This window comes from Myzus persicae, unplaced genomic scaffold, assembly GCF_001856785.1.
Source record: "Myzus persicae strain clone G006 unplaced genomic scaffold, MPER_G0061.0, whole genome shotgun sequence".
NCBI lineage: Eukaryota > Metazoa > Arthropoda > Insecta > Hemiptera > Aphididae > Myzus > Myzus persicae.
In genome coordinates this window covers 33,765-58,804 of record NW_019104051.1, presented here as the reverse complement: position 1 = coordinate 58,804, position 25,040 = coordinate 33,765, and the positions used below count along the sequence as shown (strand labels likewise).

The 25,040-nt window shown below is 26.4% G+C and overlaps 4 protein-coding genes across 5 annotated transcripts; 3 read left to right on the top strand and 1 right to left on the bottom strand.

Annotated features, from left to right (window-relative positions):
• The first annotated feature begins 3,309 nt into the window (after window positions 1–3,309).
• Window positions 3,310–7,654, top strand: LOC111038094 (ER membrane protein complex subunit 4). The gene is made up of 5 exons (XM_022321031.1): window positions 3,310–3,428; window positions 3,557–3,639; window positions 3,777–3,927; window positions 3,986–4,103; window positions 7,306–7,654. The coding sequence occupies exons 2-5, from the start codon at window positions 3,590–3,592 to the stop codon at window positions 7,500–7,502; spliced, it is 516 nt and encodes a 171-aa protein (XP_022176723.1). The 5' UTR covers window positions 3,310–3,428; window positions 3,557–3,589; the 3' UTR covers window positions 7,503–7,654.
• Window positions 7,655–7,917: 263 nt separating this feature from the next.
• Window positions 7,918–16,843, bottom strand: LOC111038090. The gene is made up of 4 exons (XM_022321026.1): window positions 16,755–16,843; window positions 10,550–10,593; window positions 8,635–8,688; window positions 7,918–8,565 (listed from the first exon to the last, which is right to left on the bottom strand). Exons 1-4 carry the CDS (start codon window positions 16,831–16,833, stop codon window positions 8,485–8,487), a joined length of 258 nt encoding a protein of 85 aa, XP_022176718.1. The 5' UTR covers window positions 16,834–16,843; the 3' UTR covers window positions 7,918–8,484.
• LOC111038089 (protein CutA homolog) lies at window positions 11,665–15,226 on the top strand. 2 transcript variants are annotated; one of them, XM_022321025.1, is made up of 6 exons: window positions 11,665–11,852; window positions 11,913–12,058; window positions 12,933–13,038; window positions 13,469–13,518; window positions 14,291–14,333; window positions 14,506–15,226. In XM_022321025.1, exons 2-6 carry the CDS (start codon window positions 11,985–11,987, stop codon window positions 14,572–14,574), a joined length of 342 nt encoding a protein of 113 aa, XP_022176717.1. In that variant the 5' UTR covers window positions 11,665–11,852; window positions 11,913–11,984; the 3' UTR covers window positions 14,575–15,226. The 2 variants fall into 2 exon arrangements, with proteins under 2 accessions (XP_022176717.1, XP_022176716.1); XM_022321024.1 differs by having other exon boundaries at window positions 11,665–11,856; window positions 14,506–14,838.
• Window positions 16,844–17,055: 212 nt separating the features above from the next.
• On the top strand, window positions 17,056–24,720 carry LOC111038087 (transcriptional adapter 2B-like). The gene is made up of 10 exons (XM_022321023.1): window positions 17,056–17,370; window positions 19,423–19,521; window positions 20,075–20,134; window positions 21,198–21,342; window positions 21,435–21,631; window positions 21,705–21,774; window positions 21,891–22,035; window positions 22,092–22,297; window positions 22,370–22,437; window positions 23,737–24,720. The coding sequence occupies exons 2-10, from the start codon at window positions 19,432–19,434 to the stop codon at window positions 23,860–23,862; spliced, it is 1,107 nt and encodes a 368-aa protein (XP_022176715.1). The 5' UTR covers window positions 17,056–17,370; window positions 19,423–19,431; the 3' UTR covers window positions 23,863–24,720.
• The last annotated feature ends 320 nt before the right edge of the window (window positions 24,721–25,040 follow it).

Here is a 25,040-nt window from a genome sequence, read left to right as displayed (position 1 = left end):
ATAAAAAAACGAGCCGAATATTTAAATGTCCCGTCCATATATAATGTCTCGATTTCTTTTAAGAATAAAATGTTTGAGGTACATGAAAATATTACGATGTTTTTCTTTTGGTCATTTACAAGTAAAAAAGGCTCACCTTTTTTTGGTTTTTAAGTCTGTTTTTTCCAATGATAAATGAAGTTCTTCTAAATTTGTGGAACACGCTGGCAATACTTTTCGCCGAGCTTCGTATACATTCTTCCTTATTCGTTTTATGTCTGTTATATTAAACTGTGAAGACTCAACATTTTCACCAACTTCTTTTAAAATAATTGTTTTCGGCCTAACTGATGGTGCATAAGTTGCTTTCCGTTTACACGCTGAACTAATAATTTTCCTTGATGTTGTATAGTGCAGAATGGTTGTGCGATACATTTTCACCATGATCTTGTACCACTGCAATTTGATTTAAATTTACAGATATTACGAATAATTAAGTTGTAGACAATGTAAAAATGTAATAATACAACTATATAAACAAGGTTTTTTATGATATTTTAACAGAAATTAGAGAATAACGGTTTCAATTTTTTTTTTGTAATTAAAAAATATTATCATAATATAAACTGACAGACATCTTTGCTCAGAATCGTTTTTCGTATACTATAATTTTATGTAATTAATTAATAAATAAAATATAAATAATAACAATTTTATTTAGTTACGTATTATTATTCTGAAATTTATTATTTTATTATTATTTAATCAATTTTCCAGTTCTACACTTTTAATTTTTGATAGGCGTTTCATCCATTTTGAAAATTATTTGAGAGACATGTGAAATTATTTAGAAATAATTACACCCGTTTGAAATGACATCTCCTACAACTGGACATTTGACAATGCTGCAAGATATTTTGAGTTATGGTTTTAGATTTATTTCAATTATCCATTTTTTATTTACATAACTTTAAAGGATTTTGTGTATTTGTAATAAAAATAATTAATTTAAAATCAAAGTATTATTATTTTATTGTCTTACATTTCTATCGTTAAACATGGCTTTTCCTACTCTTTTCCAGCTGACATGTTATGACACGCCCATGGTACCTTTTTGATTCTATGAAATATTACCTAATATTTAAAATTTAAATGAATCATGTTAAGTTTAATAATTTATATATTTTGTTATTATTGTTTTATATGTAAAACAAACTTGCTTATGTTCCAAATACTTTCTTCTTTATAATTTTCTATTATAAAGAGCTCTGTATCAAACATTTTACGTAATATAATTATTTTTACTTTTAAAAAAAATTGAATCATGCTCAATTTGCATAATGATGATCCTATGAATAGAATAAATTAACTGAAACGCTGCAAAAAAATTCCTAGACTCCCAAACTTTTCAAAATGTCACTTTTAAATTTTGAATGTTTAGGATTATAGGTGAGTACACGACAATGAAGCGAAATTCGCGACGAATTAAGCTGGTAAAAAATAAATATACTTCCATAATAGTCAAGTTTTAATTTTGAAAAATGATATGAATTGGGTAACTTATATTCGATACATGGAGGTAAAGACTAGATTACCGATGTATTGAAAAGTTTATGCACTTTGATTCCAAATGAATTTACATCATTTCTCAAAATGAATATGTACCTACTTTAAATGGGCAATGAGACAATGAATTAAAAAGTTGATCCTACAAAACATAGAAACGGGGCTAACAAATTAAAATTGTTTTTCAAAATTAAAATTGGACTACTAGAAGTGCTTAAGTTTATTTTTCTCTAGCTTATAAATTATAGGTCTAAATACATAAAAAATACAATCGCTTACAGGCTACAGCCGCTTTAACTGGAAACAGTCTAAGTCATATACAGCAACTCTTATGTCCATGGACATTTATAAAATGATTTTAGGTAAAATGTAAAATTATGAAAAATACTTATCATAATGTGTTTGTGGTTATTAAGTAAACATCTATACCTAATATATCATTTATATTTTTTATTTTTATATCATGTACTAATAATGCAAATATTGAAAACCTTAAAATGAATAAATTGCTAGGTATTGCTATAATTGTTCCGAGTACGATTTTTTATTATTACATGTGGTAAAAACAAAAACAATGACAAAATATTAAATCAGAGATAAATAAAGTTATATACGTTTGGTTAAACAATTATAATGATAGAGCGGAGATAATTGAGTACCAAAAACAAAAAAATAAAATCCCTTGAAAAAAACTGCTAGAATATATTAAATAGCTTAGGTAAACTAATAAGGACTATAAGTTATAAATATCCATGTTTAATTAAATGTAGATTTTTATGTTTAGGTAAAAAAAAGATTTTCATAATCATGAAGTATTAAAATATTAGGTAGGTAATTAGGTATGTTAAAGTTGTTTAATTATTTATTTTAATCATATTAAAAACAAACCAATAGCCAAATTGGTCTTATTATTATGAGGTTTTATAAAAATATTTTGTATTCAATTTCAATTGCCTTATACGGTTAGGTATATGTATATTGTATTGTACTATAAGTACGTATGTTATATTATTTGATTAATACATTGGTAACAAGAAATTATAAATTTATAGGCAATTATATTTTAGATTATGAGTGATTTGTGTCTGGACGTTTGGAGACACATTTTATTGAACAAAATGCTCTGATCAACAACTTGCTTCTTGTTACAAATTGGATGTAATTGATACTTTTGGATTTTAGAAGGTATTACAATCTTAGCATTTTATTTATAGGGATTCGGGAAAAACTGTTAAAAAATCAAAATTTGTTAAAATTTGATAACCTTATAACCCCAAAATTTTACCGTTTTCCCTAAATTATCGCTATTCTCTGCTACAAGACAGTAAGACCCCCCCCCCCTCCACCAAGACTACAGCGGCCTACCATTTTAACACTATAACTGCAATTATATGCTTACAATTATATTATTCAATAAATTATCATGGTAAGTATAAAACTCTATTATTATTTAATACTTTACTACTGTTTATGACATTTAAACATTTAATTACTAATAATTAATTACCTATCATATTATTCATTGTTTGTTGCAGAAAACTAGAAAGCAGAAACAGAAGCATGGAGTATCTTGATACAATATTTTCAAGAACGAAATTTGAATCTATCGGTACACTGTTGAAAATTTAAACGTTACATGTGCGGTGTATCAGCGATACGTACCGAGCCGTACCGGTCTCACTGTCTCAGTCACTAAGATCTCCGACTTCGATACGTGTCCGTACGTCGCTACTACAGCCTGGGCGGTGACTAACCATTATCAGCGGTTATCTGTTATCGATAGTAATAAACAAATTACACATGATCATCGTAGCTGAAGTCTCATGATTTATTCATTTCCGTGAAATACTGATCTCGTTGCGCCCACCGTTTTCTTCTCGTTAGTAAGTATTTCGAGTTTCCGATTTAAACACATTCCAAATTTTTTTTTATTCATTACGTAGTGTTGTTTGACTATCGAAACGTTCACAATCCTCCAATTAAAAAAAAACTAAGATTTTTTCCTTTCTAGAATTGAAGATTTGTGATTTAGCTGTTGTACGAAATGACTACAGTCAGAAGTAAAACCTTCAAATGGTCGTTAGATTTTACCAGGTAAATATCTGATCTCTAATAGCATATTTCATAGATAACATCTTACGAAACTATCATGACGTTTCATTATGTATTTATCACATTATGTGATGTTATATTTGACCATAATTCTATATAAGTGACTTTATATTCCTTAGAAACAAACATGAAAAATCGACAGACAATGTGAGTCCACCAGGATACAGTCAATTAGCTGGACAAAATGGTACTGAACTGACTAAAGACAGTGAATCGAGTAGACTAATTATTAAAAAATCTTGGGATCTAGCATTAGGACCACTAAAACAAGTACTTAAGTTAATCAATTATAAATGTTATATTCAATTGTTAATATTCTTATTGTTAGGTACCAATGAACTTGTTCATTATGTATATGGCTGGAAATTCGATTTCTATATTTCCAATTATGATGGTTGGTATGTTGATTGTGAGACCAGTCAAAGCATTATTTACACTACAAACGAGTAAGTTAATAATATTAAAACTTTTGTATCGATTTCTATTAACTACTATATTTCAGTTGAGACAGTTAGACAGATATAGGTAAAAGTACTATATACCTAGTATTGAATAAATAAAATTTGATTATGTGTGTATTTAATTTATATTTAAATAGTTTGTATATTATACTTGCCATAAAAGATAATAAGTTTAGAACTATATGATTAGTGAATCATAGCTACCAAACACTTGACATTGTTATTCAATATTAACATAATATTTCACCAGACAGGGTATTTTTTATTTGTACTACTCTATAAGTGCAATATTATAATATTAAATTTTATAAAAATAACTATAGGTACATTACATATTTACATGAAATAAATCAAAACATTATTTTAACAATCATACATAATATTAAGTCAAATCACGTTCCCACAAGTTCACATAAGGTAGATTTAGTATTGTTATATTTACATTTAGGGCCATTCTTACCATGTCCAGTTAAAGTTAACGGACACTTAACCAGTAATAAAATCTGTTATCATCCGGTTAGCTTTAACCGACACTTAACCAGACATTGTAAGAACAGTCCTTAATGATTTAAAATCATAGTCATTGAGTTCCAAAATTGATTCTTAGTAGCTATTATTTTTAGTATGATGCATGTTATTTTTTAAATTAAATGATTTTTTTAGTCAATTACTTGATAAACTTTTAACTTAAACTAAAAATGTTATAGTTATAAATATAAAATAAGAACATTTAAATTGCAGTTGTTTTTATTTGGTCCAAATGATGTTTTGCTCTTTTTTATTTATTTGTTGTATATAACATTTATATTATATACATATTAGCATTCTTTTATTATAAAAAAATAACCTAAGAGGCAGAAACTTTGATTTCTATTTGAAATGTATTTTCAAACCAAAAATATTTTATATTCTATGAAAAATAATTTTTTTATTACATTTTCTTTAAAAAAATTAAAACATTTTATCAAATAATCAAAGCAGTATCCATTTTTTAATGAATATAGATTGAGATAGATGTATGGATGAGGTACTCATGAAGATTTTAAATACTTTTGTAAGCTCTATTTTTTTTTTTTAAGTAGAAATATCATTTATTTAACTCTGAATCTAATTATGTAAAATGAAAATATTATTATTTTTAATTCTGAGCATAACTTAAAAATCATTTCTGTATATTAGGTAGTTTTTATAGTTGCATATAAACCAAAGACATTTAATTTATTCAAAAATATAGATAACGTGCAAATTTAAAACATGTCACATAAATATTCCTAGCTAATTAAGTCAGAAAAAATTGTAAATAAAATCATTTTAGATTCAGTGCGAAGCAATGAATATACAGATTTTACAGTCATGTCTTTTTATATTTTTGTGTCTGATGACACGTTCTAAGCAAATGTGTAAAAACTATGGTTACCAAAAATTAAGCCACCTTCTGCTCAGAATTATTTTTTGTGTATGATAAATAGGTATATCATTGAATTGAATTCAAATGAAATGCATTCGTTACTGTGACTTATCCAATGACGAGGTACACTTGACTCCTAGAGTTTAGCATAGGAATTAAATACTTCTACTAGAGTTCCCATATTTTATTTTTCTTAAATCAGAACAAACATTTGTTGTACAGTTATTTTTTATGGGAAAAATCGTACCACTCCTCTTAGTCCATTACAGTCAACCACCAGTTTAAACACACATTTTTTGTAACTAGAATAACGATATATGTCATATGGAAAAAAATAATTTAATCTTATAAATATAATTGAAGTTTAATTCCGGGACTATTGGCCGTCCCAAAACACTTAATCGGGACAACAGAACATATATAGCAACCCTTTCTACTTGTCCATATTTTATTTATTATTGAAGTTAATGTACTTATTAAACGTAATATTTTTATTTTTTTTTTTTGTAAGCCAAAAATTTTTAACAAGATTCCTCAAAAGTTGTTTTTACTAGAATTATAAAAAAGTTATTATACATATAAATTAGTAAAGCTAAAATTTTAAATTTTGGCAAATTGCGATTAAATGATTTTTTTGTATCGGGCTATCTTGTTGCTATTTTAAAAATAATAATTATAAAATCTTAACTTTTTGTTATTCAATAATAACTTAATGTATTATTGTCATACTGAATACAATTTTAAAATTATTTGTCCTTATTTTAAGCTGTTTTCACGCTCAAGCTAATCATACTTAGGTGTTATATACCTATTATAATATGGTATGTCGGTATTGATATATGTCAAATATAATATGCCAATACAATATTATGATTAAAATTATTTGTATACAATATTTTTGGCACAATTGTATTACTAATAGTATAAAGATATTAGAAATAGAGGCAGAGTGTATCACACTGTATTCGCTCAGAATAATTTAATGTTATCATTAAATTCAAATTCAACACATCCATTACAGTTACCAACTTACTCATTTACAAAATATATTCAAAATTTATAATATAGGAAAGCTAGGTTATCTGGATTAAACAATATAATCTACAAAATGAGCCGAGGTATATATTTAAAGACTTAGTTCAATAAAAAAAAATGTATTATAGATTTATGAAATACAAATGTCATTTAGTATAGAAGATATAATGCAACATAGTATTAAGCCCTACAAAATATAAAATAACTAGTTATTTCATTAATTTTTTTGATAATACTAATAATCTCAAATATTTAATATTAAACAACTGTCTGGACTAATGGAGTCTGAATGAGGTTCTACAGTAATTGTACTTACGTTCAGTTCAGTGATACATAATAGAATAGTTTTTAGGATTTGAAACTAAAAATAAAGTATCATTTTTTAAACTAATGCATAACAATTAAAAATAAATATTATTAAGATAAAAAGCATAGTACAATAATGTATTATAGTAATATATATATAGTGTAATAGATAACATCTCAGATATACCCCATATTAGTGCAGATAATAGGTCAGGTTTGTTAGGCACTTGACTTTTTTCCTTATAAAAATTATAAAGTTAATAAAATATAGAGGTATAAAAACATATTAAGAGCTTATTGATTACTTAGTTCGTATGTACATACATATTTAATGTTACACAGAAGTATGGTATCTATTTTGATTATTTATCACTTTTGTCTCTTCATAATAATATTATCTTATACTCCTAAAACATTAATATAATTTTTATTTTACAGCATTTAAAACCATTGAAGGAACACAAGCATGGGGTCAAAAATTTATATTTTTCATTGGAAATTGCGTTAATATTGTCTTAGCATTATATAAATGTCAGTCGATGGGTTTATTACCAACACATGCATCAGATTGGCTTGCATTTATCAATCAACCTACTAGAATGGAGTACTCTGGTGGTGGCTTTGTTTTAAGTTAAATGTTATTAAAGAAATGTATGAGCTATATTACAAAACTGAAACGACAAATTAACTGCCTAGTTTGGAAATTGTGATTATATTTCAAAGTTTTTTTTTGGGCATAATGTGTGTATTGAATTATTTAACTACAAAAATGGCATATTTTCAATAATTTTGTATAATTGTCAGTTTTTTTTATTAAATTATTTACTGTAATAATTTTATAGTAGTATTAAATTTATAATATTTTATGGATGTAGTATGTAATATACTATTTAAGTATCCAAAAACAGCTAAAATATAATAAAAATAATAGTCAAGGGCGCCTTTTAAAATATATATCACATAATACTTAATAATATTTTGATTCCTATGTTTTATTTACTCTATATTACTTTATTTGGGTTTAAATATATTGCTATTTGTTAGTATAGGTTTTTTTTTAGCATGCTATTAAATTCACTCTTATAAAATACATTTTCATTAAATTTGGTTGTAACATATTGATCATTGCAAACATAATATTGTTGTTTATTAAGATAAATTTGAATTTTGAAAAATGTTTTGATCAATTGATCAAAGCTTAAAAGATAAATGTATTCATATCTAGGAGATAGACATTTATAAGTACACAATTATTTCGGACTTAGGTATAATATAAAGGATACTAGGTATGCATTTTTGATTAGTTAATCTTTGCATTTTATTAGCATCAGAAATTAATAAATATTGAACATCAATAGACAAAAGTAGACCAAAAACTAAGTAACATTCTGTTGCTTTTTAACAGTTTAAATTATAACGCATAAAAATGCAGAGACTAATAGACAACAATGATACAAGCATAATTATATGTAAAAACTAATAATTCAATATTAATTCATTATTTTATAATGAAACTTTTTGCATATTTTTATTGAGGAAATAATATTTATAAATTATTAGTAATAATTACTACCAACTTATATTTACAATTTGAATGTTTATTTATTTTGAAGTAATTTATTGCTTGGGCTTCATTATTTCTTCTAAATATTTTTTCATTTTTTCTATAATCACTCCAGGATCATCAACTTTGGCTACCTGTAAAATATTTTTATAAGGTCAACTTTAACATGTTTCAAAAGAATGAATTTAAAAAATAAAGCTTACTTCATAGTTTTGTGCTGCATATATCCCTGTATAAACACCTAGCCCAAAGGAAGCCTATAATGTATAAATAAACAAACTGCTATAGTTAAAAATTATATACATAGGTATCCAATTTAAAAAGGAATTATTTTAACTCCGATATTATATTAAAGCAACTAAAAATTTGTATTTATTTTATTGACGTAAACATCTGTTTTATCTTTGACAATTTTGAGCCTTTAATATTAGGCCTTTTCAAAAGGAGAGCACTTCCAAGTTTGAATTTTTGTTACTGATTGAGAGATCATCAAAATTATTAGGTACTTTCTTAAAGGTAGAAACAAGAAAATTGGCTCAAAGGTAGGTCTTATAGTGCAAGTAAAAGGAAAAATCTGAACATTTGAAATATGTCATTATTTGAATATATCAAAATATGTTGTATTTTAGTCGTATGTAAGGATTTATTTTTATATTTTATAAAACCAGCACATTGCCGATCAGATGTTAACAAGAGTACTGAAACCAAATATATTATCAGATTTTATGGTAAAAGTAAAAATCGGTCTTAAGTTAAAGATATTAAGGGTTGTAAATTTGATTTTTCTCATACTAATGATAACATATATCTGAGTGCACGATAAAGATAGATAACTAAAATTTGACACAATAAGACCTACCTTTAGTGTAAAATTACAATTTTCTCAACCTAATGAAGCTTTAGTTAGATGGAGAAAACACAAGCAGGTGTAGTGTCATCTTAACTCGGTTTTCATATTATTATTTACTTATTTGTTTTATCAATTAAGTTAATTATTGAGCTATGTAACAGATGACCTGATAGCTGATACAAATTTTTAAAAGGGTCTCAATAATTACACTAAAATCAACAGTGCTTACTACTTAAGCACTATATACAGTCTTATAGTTTTTTTTCACATGGCAAAAACCAGTACCGTAAAATCATCAATATTTCTTTATGTGTATATCCAAGAAAACTAATTTTCTTTTATAGCGGGCCTACACTGGACACAAAAATAATGATTCCATTTTTAAAAAAATGCTGTCATTTATACAAATAATTTTAGTCAAGGGGATTCAATACCATGACTTTCGGTCTTTGTTTAACACACACACAATATTGGATTTTAGACTTGTTCTTTGCCAAATCCACCAGTTCAGCGTTTCCCAAATAGTGGGTCGCGACCCACTACCGAGCCATGAAAATTTAATACCAGGTAGCAGAATTCAATGAAATTCTCATATTAAAATTGTTATTTATCATTTTTGTTTGATAATTTAAACTATTAAGTATGAAGATGAAGTCAAAGAGACGGGGGAGATGATTCGAATGTGTTTTATTTTGCTTTTTATTACATGATGATAAATGTAAAATAGTTTGGTGGGTCACGAAGGTGCAAAATATAAATTACCGGGCCAGCCCAAACAAGAGTTTGGGAAACGCTGCACCAGTTGATATAGTGAAGTGATAAGAATTTTGAAAACAGATTGAATTTGTTGTCAAGTGTACTTGAGATTGACTTGGCCACATTTTTAATTTTTTGATTTTAACTTCTCCAACAATTGAAATATGACAATTTTTTAATTACTCCTTTTTGATATGTTTTTTTAAGAATTTAGGGGATAATATAAAAAATGTGGGAAAGTCGATCTCTTTGACGACAAATTCAAATCTGTTTTCAGAACTTTTATAGCTTTATTAGATCAATTGGTACTTTTGGCAAAAAACACGTTTAAAATCATATGTTAGACATAGATAGAAAATTACAGTATCAAATCTCCTTAATGTTAATTGATTATCATCAATAACACATGAAATACACATTAATAATAATGTAAAGAAACATTGTTACTTCTTGTAAAGTAAAGTTTTTTCTCGACATATTAGTAAAAGACTCACTGGCGTTATTAAACTTACAAGTGTAGATAAGAAGCCCATGTTGTTGAAGGTAGTATAAATTTCTGAAAATAAAATGAAAAAAAAACATTAAAATAATATGATTAATGGATCAACATTGTTGACTCAGGGCCAATGCAAGGGGAGTGTTAGGTATATACGACAAATGATATGTCTACATAAAGTGAATCACATTCCACTTTTTTTTTCATTATGTATTCATGCATGTACCAAAAAAAAAAATGACTGTATGTATAAACACATATATCAAAACATATATACCGGTGGAAGACTATTATTTTACACATATTTAATATGTACCCTAAAAGACGGTTGACAGACATGAGAAAATTATAATAAAACTAAAGCAAACTGTGACAGTATAACAATATTACATTTTTTGATCACCCGGCATAAATAAATAGGGCAACTACCCACGTCACAATTAAAAACATCAGTCAATGTCAGTAGCATGTACAGTATACAGGATCAGCAACAGGCAGACCACAATCCGAATCTAGACTTTGGAAAGAAAAAAACTGAACCATAAAAATATCTTATTATTTTTTGGTCTTCATATTGCTATTATAAAAACATAAAGGTTTAACAAAGATATTTTTCTCTAGACCTCATATATTTATTATTTTAATCTTTCAGACTCCATAGAAATTACTTGCCGGCCTCGGTACTATTTATATCTACTACATACTTACGGATCTACAAATGGTATAGATTCCACTTATTGACAAGGATAGTAATTTATAAATGTATCCTAGCTTCCACTACCCTGATTTAAGTTTATACCATAATAACACTTACTTTAAAATGCAGTTAAAATAATTTCGTATGATAATACGAATGCTGATAAAACAAACGCCCACGCTTCACCGTAGTTGGCTAATGATTAATACTAATAACCTAGTTAATATCTAATAATTTAGTAACCTAGATCAGCATAGATGAACATCAGAGAAATAAATAAAATGATATTAATTATATGATTATCGGCGTTGGTTCGGTACTCCGGTACTCCGGTCAGCGGACAAATGGGCAATTTGTGGAATTAAAAACAGAATGACAATAATATGATATTTATCATTACTATTATTATAAATTATTATTGTTATCATTATCATTATCATTATCATCTGCTAACAGAGTGGTCACCCGACGTTAATAATACGATACTACGAATAGTAAAAAACGATCGCTGAATTCAACACTTTTGGTTACAATTATTCCATTCGTAATTAAAATTAAATTGAGGGTCCATCAAAAATAATAAGGACAGCATTGAAATCCTTCTATTACGGGGGCCAAAGAAGTGGGTTCGTAACTCTTGAGTTAGCAAAAGAACGATGAAAAATTATTATTTTTTTTTTAGTTAAACTGTAGCGGAATCTAAAAACTGATTTTGGGTTTTTCATAACAACCGACTACGCGACACTGATCCATCATGTACAGAGGTGGTATACATTCTATTGTACATGTCACTGCACCGACAATTGAATTCGCAAAAAGTTTGGCTCGGTGAGTTGAACAATAACAATATACCTATTTAAGAGTAATTATTACACTGTGTACTGATATATTAAATTTAAATAAATATATTACTCATTTACAAAACATATTTTGGATTAAATTTTTTAAAATCATATTGATATAATAATTTAGTTAATTTAGCTAATTTAGTTTAATAGTCAGTTTTATTATTGTGTCAGGCTCATCAGTGAATTTTAAATTCATGCAATGTTATTATTTTACAATTAATTTATAAAAATATTTAGAATAACATGCCTGTGTCAATTCTCATTTATCATTAAGTTTGAAATGCAAATCAATAACATTTTATACTCATCAATACCGGGTGATTATTTTATCATTGAACACTCATTATTTCCAAAAATATTTTCAAAAACATTAATACTTTTTGATTAATTGATATCCTACTTTAAATGAATGTCCCGGTATATAAAACGATTAGATAATACAAGTATAGAAAGTATAGAATATAGATAATAAAATAAAAAATAGGATTTCAACATACAAGAACAAAAATAACAATTTACAAAGAAATAAAAGATTTATGATTTTATTTATAAATCCAAATTGATAGTGTATTTAAATTTTAAATAAGACCATTTAGGTTATTCATTTGGATTTTAGACCATTGTAATTTTGATAAATGTTCTGTAGGTACCTATTTTATTTTAATATAAATATTACTAAAGACTATCATTAAAAAAAAAATATACATACAAAATTAATTTTGATGAATAGATAGATACATTTTATTTTATTTTCTGAGGCGTATACAATTTTAATAATAAACATAGAAAAAACTTATCAATACATTACCTAATATTAAATGTAAAAAGTTAACTAGTCTAAATGTACATTACAGAGGTCTTATAACGAAGGATCTTGCAGCTTGTGTAAACTTGATTCCTAATGTTACATCAATTTATAAATGGAAGGGTGAAGTAAACGAAGACTCTGAAATACTGATGGTAAGTGACATTATAGAATGAATAAATAATTGTTAATATTTAAATTATCAAATAATACAACTTGAATTCTGAAATTATATATTATTATATTATATATTTACTTATAATAACTGGTTATAAAAGGTTATTGGTGTATTAAAATTATACTTTGTTATTTATAATATTCCTTTTACAAATCTATTGTAATTTATCCATCTGTATTTTGTATGAAAATATATTTTTAAATAATTGTATATAATTTTTATAAATTATAGTATATTTGCTAAAAATTTGTATTTCTGCATTTCACCATATCATAAAGTAATAAAAAATTGACAATAATTTTAATCTTTTTTTATTAATGTTGTAATTTATTATTACGTATGAGTTATTACTAATTATTAATTTTTATACCAATTAAATTATTGTTTGTTATTTATTTTATCTACAGGTTATTAAAACACGAACTTCAAGAATAGAAGAGTTGACTATTTATGTCGAGTAAGTATTATGTTCTCTAGGTAGACAAAGAAATTAATTTTGGCACTGTATCCTTGTACTGCAACACGGGTCGCAAAAGCAATAAGTTAATATAATGATATATTAAAAGTGAATGGATCAATTATGGGCCACTAATTCATGTTTAAAAGATGACCATTAGCTCATTATTATAGATTTATTAAATGTTAAGTGATTGTTAGTGTAACTACTCACCTAACCTGATGGATATTGTATAATATTTAAAAATAGTAAATTGTTAATTTATCAGGATATTTATTAAAAGTGCATAATATAAATATTTAAATTAATGATTAATTTCAAAAATTTAATTTAATTCAACCTATACAATTGAAACTTTAAGATGTGTATTATAATATTATGACTATATTTGTGTTATACAAATTCTAAATTTTTTTTCAATCGTGTATTTTTACTTAAAATCAATACAGTTAAAAAAGTACCCACTAGTCTAATTATAATTTACAAAAAAAATTGATGGGAGATGAGTACTTCAGGCAAATAAACAAATATGTTCAGTGGATTATAAGTAATAAATTTATATAGTTTATAAAATTAATAACAATTCCATACTAAAAAAAATGTTTTATCATTATTATAAATATAAATTATTTAAAAAACATATGGATAAATAACCTATCACTTAATGAACAGTATTGATCTGTTTTAATAGGTATATTATTGTTGTTCAAAAAACCAACTTGTTATTGATTAATGTTCATTTGACAAAAACTAATAGTGACAAATTGTTTAGGTCTCAACACCCGTATGATGTCTGCGAAGTAATTTCTACTAAAGTTAGTATTCTATACTATTTAGTAGTAGCTTAAGTTTTTAAATTTTATGAAGACAAATACAATTTTTTTTTACTTTTTGTTATTTCTGTTATTTATATAAGTAGTATTATAAAATCATAAAATCTTATTAAAGTTTCTAGTTAAGGATTAAACATTTTTTTTTCTTTTACAGATAGAAAATGGTAACAATTCTTACATGAAATATTTATCAGAATGTGTACCAGAAGCGTCTGAAAATTAATTATTAATATATAGGACTGATTTGTCTCTAACCCAAATGTAACAATTAATTAAGTCTTAACTGTATTATTTGTTAAGATAATTAATAATTTAACCGAAAATCATTGTATAAATGTTGAACTTGGTTACGATTCTATTGATGTTTTAAACAAATTCAATATGATCAATTTTTGTATCTTTGTATTTTTAAAGACATTTAAACAAATACATTTGTGTTAATAAATTCTTGTACATTAACTATAAATATACACATTCATGAAAATAAGTATAACATTTTTCAGTACTCATATAAATGGAAAATGGAAAAAAATGAAAAATAAGTCAAAGTTATAGTGGTAGTCATAGTTATTTCTTAAATGAAATGAAAATTATTGGTACAAATTATGTAACTTAAAATTAAATTAAAAATATTGTAATTAGCAATAATTATTGTTTTAATGTTTTATATAATTTTTACAGCTGATCAAAGAAATTAGTCCATAAAATATGTTAATTTGGAGGGACTAATTGTATATTATCTTCTTTTTACTATTCAAACTTATCAAACTCTGCTTTTAAGAATTGTATTTTATAATTATCATATTTCAATTTTAGAATTTGACCAATATATCACCCATTGTCATTTATAATGGCATAATATTTTTCGGTTTTAATTGATGTATCATTTTTTTTTTTTTTTATTATTTCTCTTTGAAGAACCAGCATATTTTATTTTTTCTTATTGTTTATCTTTAGATAAATCTTCATCAGAAGTATTTTCTTCTTTTTGGACACTAAGACTAAACATTTGTTTATAATTTATTTATTTATCTGACTTCTGATTTTATTTTTATTTTAAAACACACACTACAGCGAATTAAATACAACGCGATGCGATAGTGCCAAAAAAATATTTCAGAAATAATTATTTTGGAAGTTGTGTAGTTCCGAGGCTTGCGATTTCCTGTTTTAATAATATACATGATATAATATTTTAATATGTAATATAAATAATATAAAAATTACTTTCTTCAATTGACCACGTATTAATAAAGTATTTTTTTGAATAAAACAGAACAGAGAGAAAGAAGCTGTACCTATGCAGAGTTATCTAACGTTAAATGTTGATAACTGTTATAATAGTACTAACAGTGGGTAACTTCAGAACAATAATAAAATAGGTGTTGTGTAATAATAAACTTTTTTATTATTTTTAAGTTATGTCTTACAACGGTTGCTGCGGGCTACATTTTCAGTACCTAATGTCGTTATTAGTTATATCCAAGGAATTGTTCGTTTAAAAATAAATCCGAGAGAATATCCTAAAATAAATGTTGGAAAAATCTCCACTAAATCACAATACACTAGAAAAAAGTTTACAAGTCATAGGTAGTTATAAATATGTTGGCTTAATACATAAAAGAAGTTTATTCAAATTTACTGCTTACCTAACGAGTTCCACTAGGAGGGGCAATGGCCCACCCTGACACCTTAAATACGAGCCTGCTTATCCATAATAATTATTTAAGTGGTAGAGTTTTCTTAGTTTTAAACATTAATATTTTATATGGGTACTCTTAACTCACTTCAAAATTTAAATATCGTAAAAAACTAACGAGAGAACACAGATAATGTTCTCACATTCAAGTTTGATAATGGGAAAATTCCCTTTAAAATTTAAGATAACTATTAAAAATTGGAACTGCTGGACATACACTTTGATAATTATGCTAAGTGTATTACTTGGTGTACTTAGGGCAGGAGTGGCATCCCTTATTCGGGTCGTGTGCCAAATTTAAAAAAATTTTGAAATATGATTACTTGCTCCCTCCCCCTAAAAAGCATTTTTACTGAGAATAAAAGAAGGTAAGTGGTTACTATACAGATTTTATTAAGAGTTTATTTGTTAACTTTTATTTTATGAAATACAGACTGCAAAATATTTTGAAATATGTCAAGAAAAATATTTTAATTAGTTTTGACGTGCCATCGAAATATGTCCAATATGCCATAGGTTCACCTCCCTGGCCTAGGGCCATAAAAGAAAAAGACCTTCTTAGGTACGAACCATAGAGTAAGAATGTACGAACCTACCCATACGCATATACATACCTATGGGCTATGTGTACGTGGCTATGTATAAGTATCTTTTGTTTTTAATAAATCATTCTAACTTTATACTTTTTGGGAACAATTATTTACCATTGTTCTTGGATAACAAGAATATTTTCACTAGTGCCTCTTCAACTTCATAGTTCATGTCCTCGTGTGAAATCAACATAAGTCCGATTGTATAAAATAAATAATTATTATACGCGAAGGTAGGCAAATAATATTACCATTGGCAACGGACGGTGGAACAAGTGTGCGCTGGGAGTTATGAGTGCTGGGTAACCAGCAACCATCCTCCCATCCGACGACTGTTGGTGACCGGTGAGCGGCGGCGGCGGCGTCATAACAATCTTTAGCGCGCTCGCGGTGTTTTGTTTTGTACGCTGCCGCCGCGCCAACAACGTTATCAGCGTTGTACCTCTCAAACGGTTTTCGACGTTCTTTCCGCTGATAATCGTAGCAGACCGCAATACTGCAGTGACATTCCGAAGACGCTACGGCGAGATGTCTTAGGCTGCAGTGTCGCAGTCCTAATAAGTCGCAATCAGTTCGCCGTCTGCGCGGTCTGAGGCCACGATACGTCCTGCGTCGCAGTCGTATGCTGTGCTCGCGTGAACTTACATCTGAAGAGGATCACACTGGACAACACGTTTACTTTATGCCGTGTTTAATACGGCTGGCTCATCGTTCAACACAATAATTATAGGTAATCCACGTTGATTCTTGTCAAGTTTTATGTATTACAATCACCTATTATTCGTTTTACCGAGTACTTTTTATTTGTACTATTATACATACGTTAGCTATACTAACGTATTGTGTTGCAAACGTCTTCCACAGAATACCTATCGTACTTGCTCTCCGTCAGGGTTTCGATTGTTATTCCCTCCAAATTTTCATACTGACATGGCTTAGCATAACCCCTCTAAGTATTAGTGGGTGAGATGGAGTCCTGACATTTGTTGATGACAAAGGCATGCATTACCATCACCAGTTAGGCATAACACTATTAACTAATATATATGAATTACACATTAAAGTTAAAAACATGTTAAGACCGATATTTTAATCTTTATAAATATGTTTGGTATACTTTTGTATTGTGTAAAATATATATATAGATTAGTAAGTATTTTAAATTTCATAAAAACTCTTAGTTTCACTTAATTGTATTAATGATATTCAGTATTAAAAATGTAATATGTTCTTCTTTGTTTTAGTTTTAAACATAACTTGTAAGAACAAATCATAAATACGCATAGAACCTCAACATATTTTGTTCATAAATTATCTTCACAATTACTGAATGTCTACCAGATAATACATGAGACATAGATGTTTGCATTAGAAATATAATTCATTGTTATAAAATATTTTAACTGAGATTTGATACCAATCAAATTAAATCAAAGACCACAATTTTTGATTAATTTATATTAAACGTAAAAGCTATTTTTAAAATTGGAAAAATTAAGTTAACAATATTATGCCCCAAGCTCTCCTCACATTATATGTTAACATTGACATACAACTTTTTTTTCAACCTCTTTTTGGGACTCTGGGTTTAGGTTGTAGAGTGTAGACTTGGGTCACACTGCACATTGCTTTTTGGTATAATGAATTAATTGATTATTACAGCATTCATTATTATGGCTATAATAGTCTACTCACACATTTTTGGTCTCTGTCTTACAAGTGCGTAACAACAAGTTTATGTTCAGTAGATCATGTTTAGGTTCATTAGTTGAAAAATTAGAGAGAATCAACCTGTTATAAAATTGAATAGTAGGAACATTACCTGTATTTGTATGTGGGTTTTTTTTTATGATATTAAATTTTATAGCAAGATATGTGTGTGTATTAAAGCGCAAATTAAAAATGCCAGCAACTCACTTAAAAATAAAATTATCATAAAAAAAAACCAAATACAAACATGGATAATATTCTAACCATTAAGTTTCATGATGGGTCGATCTCTCTAATTTTTAAACTAACAAAGCTAAAAGTGGTCTGCTGAGCATAAATTTGCTACTTTACTCCCTTGTTAGACAGAGACAACAAATGTGTGTAAGTGCCACCAAGGTTTTGAAGCCATACACTCCATTATGCTATAGGCGCATACAAATTTAAATTATGTAGGTTGAAAAACACATGGAGCTATGAGACGGGTCTAAGATATTATTTATAATTTCATAAATATTAAATCATTATTTTAGTCAAAATTCCCAGTATAGCACTAAATATTATTATGAAATTCAATGCAAATTGTAACTGTTGCAAATTTATTTAAAAGTTATAAGACACTACATGTAACAAATAACTTGCATCAAAATACTATATTACTACCAAGTAATAAGCCATATCTTCAGATGGTAGGTACCAAATAGTGAATTACTATTTGTGTAAATAATGATGAAAAAAACATTGTAGTACGTACCTATTAGAGAGTACAACAGAAATAAAATAAATATTGTTTTACACATTATATAATATTATACACACCATACTATATTCTTGGTTGGGTAAGAAGTAAGAACTGTACTTGTGCTCAGGGGTATTGCAATAGGTACTTCATTACAAGCATACACATAATTAATAATAATAACTCTGGTTATGACATACTGGTTACAAAAGCTGGTCAACTCTGAGTGCAGTTCTTTACTCGAATAAAATAGAAGTAGAGTTGAAACTCATATTGTTTTTTTGATCTACCGCTGAAATTAATATTTAAATACTATATTTTTAATATTACTTATAGATTCTAACTATGGATAACACTTGCACATATTGTCAGGATGTCATAGACAGTTTAACTGTAGTATGCTTGGAATGTTCATACTTTCAATTATGTCTGGCCGTAAGTATTTTACAACTTCTCAGTCAATACATTTAAAAAGACACAAAATCTGTATGTGTTATCTCTGTCGCATTAAAAAGAAAATTGAACAGAATCGATTTAGTGTTGTTAGCTTTTGTATTAGAATTAATTGACTCATTATCAAACTTAAAAGTAAAGAATATTATGTAGGGCAACAGAGCTTTTATAGATATTTTAATTTTAAAGTGAGTTAAACTCTCTAAAATATTAAAATTTAAAAAGTTAATATTAATTAAATCTTATGAGACCCTAAGATAATATTATTATTTTTAAATTTGGTATTTAGTCAATCACTACTGATAAAGCTCAAACAACACAAAGTTAGTTTTTCTTATTTAAGATTTGCTATCCTATTGTACAATTGTAAGACAGACAGCACAAAATGTGGGTTTGGCGTCTTTTAAATTCAAATGTCAAAACTTGGCAGTTTTTAGCATAAATTATATCTTTTTAAATATTATTTTACGAAGTTAGTTATTTATATAAATATATATATATAATTGTACACTTAATAATAACTTTTATATTTTAGTGTTATAGTCATGGAGCAGAAATTGGAGATCATAAAAATAACCATGGATACAAGTTAAAAGTAATCTTTTATTTTAAATAACTGTTTGATATAATTCACAAAATTTGATAGATACTTGTAATCGTATATTTTTTTTTTTTTTAATATTCTGAGGCATTATTATTTAAACAATTCAAGGGTCTTATAAATATGTAAACACATTTATTTATTTTACACATTAGATATAAATAATATATATTGTACACAAAAATGAAGGCCCATTTCCAATGAAGTGTGAGGCTTGCATTTAAACTAAATTCTTAAATTAAGTTGTAATGTTTTGGACGCTTGCGATGTCTACTGTTCTCAGAGTTTTCTAGTAATAAGATTTCCAATGAATTGGCGTAGTGGTTTAGCCTCGTCTTGTGTTTGCGCACAGACGTTTACATTTCATCTTCTATCCATAGCCACATAATTTTAGAGTGGTCCAAGATGATGGGCTTCTGAAATTAGAGCTGTGTCAATTTTTTTGTTAGCTTCGTAAGCAATTTAGTGAAATGTATTCTTCACCACATTTCACACACTTTGATATTTTCAAACAGCAGTTTTGAAAGTGACCAAAAGTTTGGCAATGTATTGTGGCACTTTTATTTTGTGATAACACAAATATTTTCATATATTGTGACATTCGGTCAGTTTAAGTGTGGCTTAAAATATATATTTTTATTACAATTTTCCGTCCGTTCAACAGGCCATAGATTGCATTGTCAACAGTAATGTAATTGCAACAAGCAATTGCTTCTTTGGTGAACAAAATGCAACTGATACATATAATATGGACAAATTACTATTGTTAGTTTTGGAAAATCTTGAAAATCATACTCTATAGTTTGATATTATACACAAAATATTAGGCTCTACAAAATTTAAAAAAATTTATCATCGTAAAACTTTTTCATAGTAAACAATTTTATTTTGTATTTTTCTAATATATATATTTTTTTGTATAATTTTTGTATTTTAAAAAAAATATTATTTTTAACTTTAAAATTTGTGGATAAAATGATGCACCTAGATATTTTTGAAGTGTAGTATTATTTAATAGATTCTCTGTATTCATTAAAATTAAAAAACTATTTTTAAGGGTCAAAAATCACCTGGACAGTATTTAGTTACCACGGATGGATGGACTGGTGATGAACTCATGCATATTTTAGACTTTGCTGAACAATATTCTTTTGGATGTTGGGATGAGTTACCAAAAAACATAATTAATCGAACTCCTTCAGGTAATATATAGTACCTAGTTTTTATGCTTCAAATTGCCATTTATATTTAAATTAAGAATGTTAATAAAAATAAATTATTTTAATTTAAATAGAAATAAAATTTCAATTTGCTAAATATTTTTTGGATGGTACGATTGGAAGACTAACATGGGGTACAATAAAGAAACCACAATTAGAAGATCGTACAGTCCATTTCAAACTAAATGAATCTGTTACTCATTTATCTGGATTATCTAAAGCTCAGTATGCTGAAATTGGATACAATCCAATAAGAGATGAATTTGAATTGGTATGTATATCCATAACAATATTATTTTAAATTACCTACCTAGTTTAACTTTGTATTTTAATACAATGAACAGGAAAATGATTTTGATAATAATGCAGAGGCTGTTTTAAGTATTACATCAGAATGGAATGATTTTGGAGATGGTAAATACTATATAAATTATAAGTATATCTTTGTAGTCATACTTTTATTTACTTTTCTAATAAGAAACAAACTGGTTAAATTTACGTTTTTTATTATTATAATTATAATATTACAGATTATAATCTTGCATGTATCGATATGTATTGTGCACGGTTATATGAACGTGAATATGCCAAAGAAGTGGTTCATGATTATCAATTGATGGATAAATATTTTTTCTCTAAAGATAAACCCAAGCGCAGATTAACACCGGAAGAAAGGTATTACTTTGGTACCACGATTAATTAACTTATTTTACACATTTTTCCATTTCTAGGAGTATAATAAGCATTGAAAATCAAATAAAAAAATTCAGCCGATATTTAACTGAAGTTGAATTGTGGTCATTAAATATACGGCTGCAACAAGAATATCTGCTAAAAAAACGGCGCGAAGAACTAATTTATTACAGAAAAAATGGAATTACAAAATTATACGATATTGTAAAATTTAATCTTTTGCATTATAGCATGGTCGTAGATGGTAATAGATACTTAAACATTTCTTTTATTAATCAATTTATACTTAAATATTGTTAATACTTTTAATTTACAGAACAATCTGAACAGTCATCTTCTGATGTTCTAACACCGGCCCCTATCAAACGCGGGGAAAAGAAAAGGGTAACATATTTTGTGTTTTATTTAAAAAATAATATAATTTGTATTCAACTACGGACGAGGGCCGTTTTCTGACAAATGATAACAACCAATTTTTACTCTGACAGTCAGAGTGACTAACTGTAAAAACAAAATGTCAAAACTTCTTTTCTATAAAATTTAGTCTTTTATAGAGTATAGGTAGACCACGGTCTCAGACTTATAAATTATATTAGTATATAATAACTTGGACTTGCTGCTTACAGTGCTCTACTAATAACCAGAATCTGTAACTATTAAGCTAATACTTATTGCTTTTAAAGTTATGTTCATCCCAAGTATTACTTTAACCGATTAACCCTTATATGTACAGTATAATATGGGCTACACTGATAATTAAAATATTCATAGAGCTCTTTGTCATCATCATCAAAATCAAAGAAGACAGTAATTGTTTTACACTTATTATTCTTTGTTTTAAAATATATTTTAATTAACAATGAATTTTAAGAATTAATTAAGTAACATCAATTAATTTAGTTTATTATAATAGTCTTATGACAGCTACACTACTGACATAATACGTGTAATACATATAAATTAGAAACAAATATTTTAAATAATAAATTTTATAGACATTTATATCGTAGCATTTCTTTGAAAATACAATTGTTTGATTTCTTTTTCTTTAGTGTAATAATAATTCGACAGCAGCTTGCAGCCTGTTGCATGATAATTTGTTTGGTACAACATTTTCCTAATATCGATTTAATACACGTTATGTTGGTATTAGAGAATATTTGAGGTTACATTATGTTATCAAATTTATGTTTGTCAGAGAACGACCCCCATCTCGTTCAATTAACAATAACAGGCATTCCAATGAGTGATTTGCTTAAAACTTTTTGGTCATACAATCATTTGTTGACCAAAACTTCAATTGTATTGGTGCAATATTATGCTCTGGTGGCTTGAATTTTATTGGACTAATAAATTGCCCTTTCTTAAAATATAGTACAATATGCTCTTATAAAATTAAAAATTAGAGTGATAAAATGTGTGTTCTCCAAATTTTTTTATCGTACTATGTTTATTAAGACACACTTATCAACTCAAGAAACTGCCAAAACGTTATTATTTTTTAATCAGTAATTTAAATTACAACTATGTGTATAATGAGTAATAAGCAGTTATAATTTTCTATTGATATCCAATAATTTTTTATGCAATGTTGTTTGTAGTTCCTCTTGCTCCTATGCAACATAGCAAAAGCTTTTTGAAATATTTTTATGTATTGAATTGAGCATTGTTTTTTTTTTTTAGAAAAAAAGGAAACGACCTAAATTATTCCATAAGAAAAATCATGTTTATCATCGTACGCCTCAATATATTGCTGCTCTCAATAGAGTATTGACTCAAAATAATGAAACTGAAGATAATTCTGATTAATATTAAGGTTCTAAGTTACCTACTAGTAATACAAATTATAATAGTATGTGAATAAAAATTGGAAGAAATATGTTTTTAAAATTGTGTTCAATAATTATTAATTAATTAATTAATATGACTGATAAAACTTATAAACCTTCAAGTATGATCAAATTCTGATTATTCATTGAAAATATTTAATATATTATATATTAGAAAATATAACAAAAGATTACTTTAACTTTTTTCATATAAAAAAAATATTTTTTTTTATTGTACAATTAATTGCAATAAGGTAAAAATGCAAATGGGTAGATATTGTATGTAAGTACAAAGTATACTTAAATGAAACAAACATTTGTATAAATTAAATTTTTTTTCTATTAAGTATTAAAAATAAATTTGGTCTAATTTGATTCAAAGATTTATTTTAATTGTATTTAAATTATGCTGAATGTATTTGGTTTAATTATTACTCAAACTCCAATTATAAGCTGTGTCTGTGATGTATTATATTAATTATTGGACAAACAAAATTACATTATATTAGCCATGTACTATGTATATACTCTTCACTATGAATTATTAAAAATGTATTCTACTAAGTATATAATAATATTTATAATTTATGGAATATTATAATAAACACACATTTAACAGAGGACAAGTAACATAAAGTTTGCATTTGGCCAAATAATTTTAGTTTATTATAAATACCAAATATTGTTTTATTTGTTTTGATTTTTCTATATTTTGTTTATGTTTATTCTATCTTTACTTGCAATTATAATTTGTTCTTTTTTAATAATCAATATATATTGTATATAGTTATAATTAGGGCATAGATTTTCTGTCTAAATAAAAGGTTATAAAAGAATATGTGTTGAATATAAGATTTTTACTCATTAAAATCTTTGGAACTTATTTTGATTATATCATAATGTAACATACTAACCTTACTACAATAATCCTATGTATTGAAGTTTGATTATTGTCTATAGCAGCGTTTTTTAAACTTTTTTATTTGTAAAACACTTTTATGTGCACTTTTATCATGGAACCCCAACTTTTTTTAGCTTTTTTAGCTTAGCTTTCAACAATAAATTATTACAGCACAACAATTAAAATCATTACTTCGTTTTCCATATTTATGATGCATAGCCTTATGTAATGATTATTTTCAATAAAAGTTATAATAG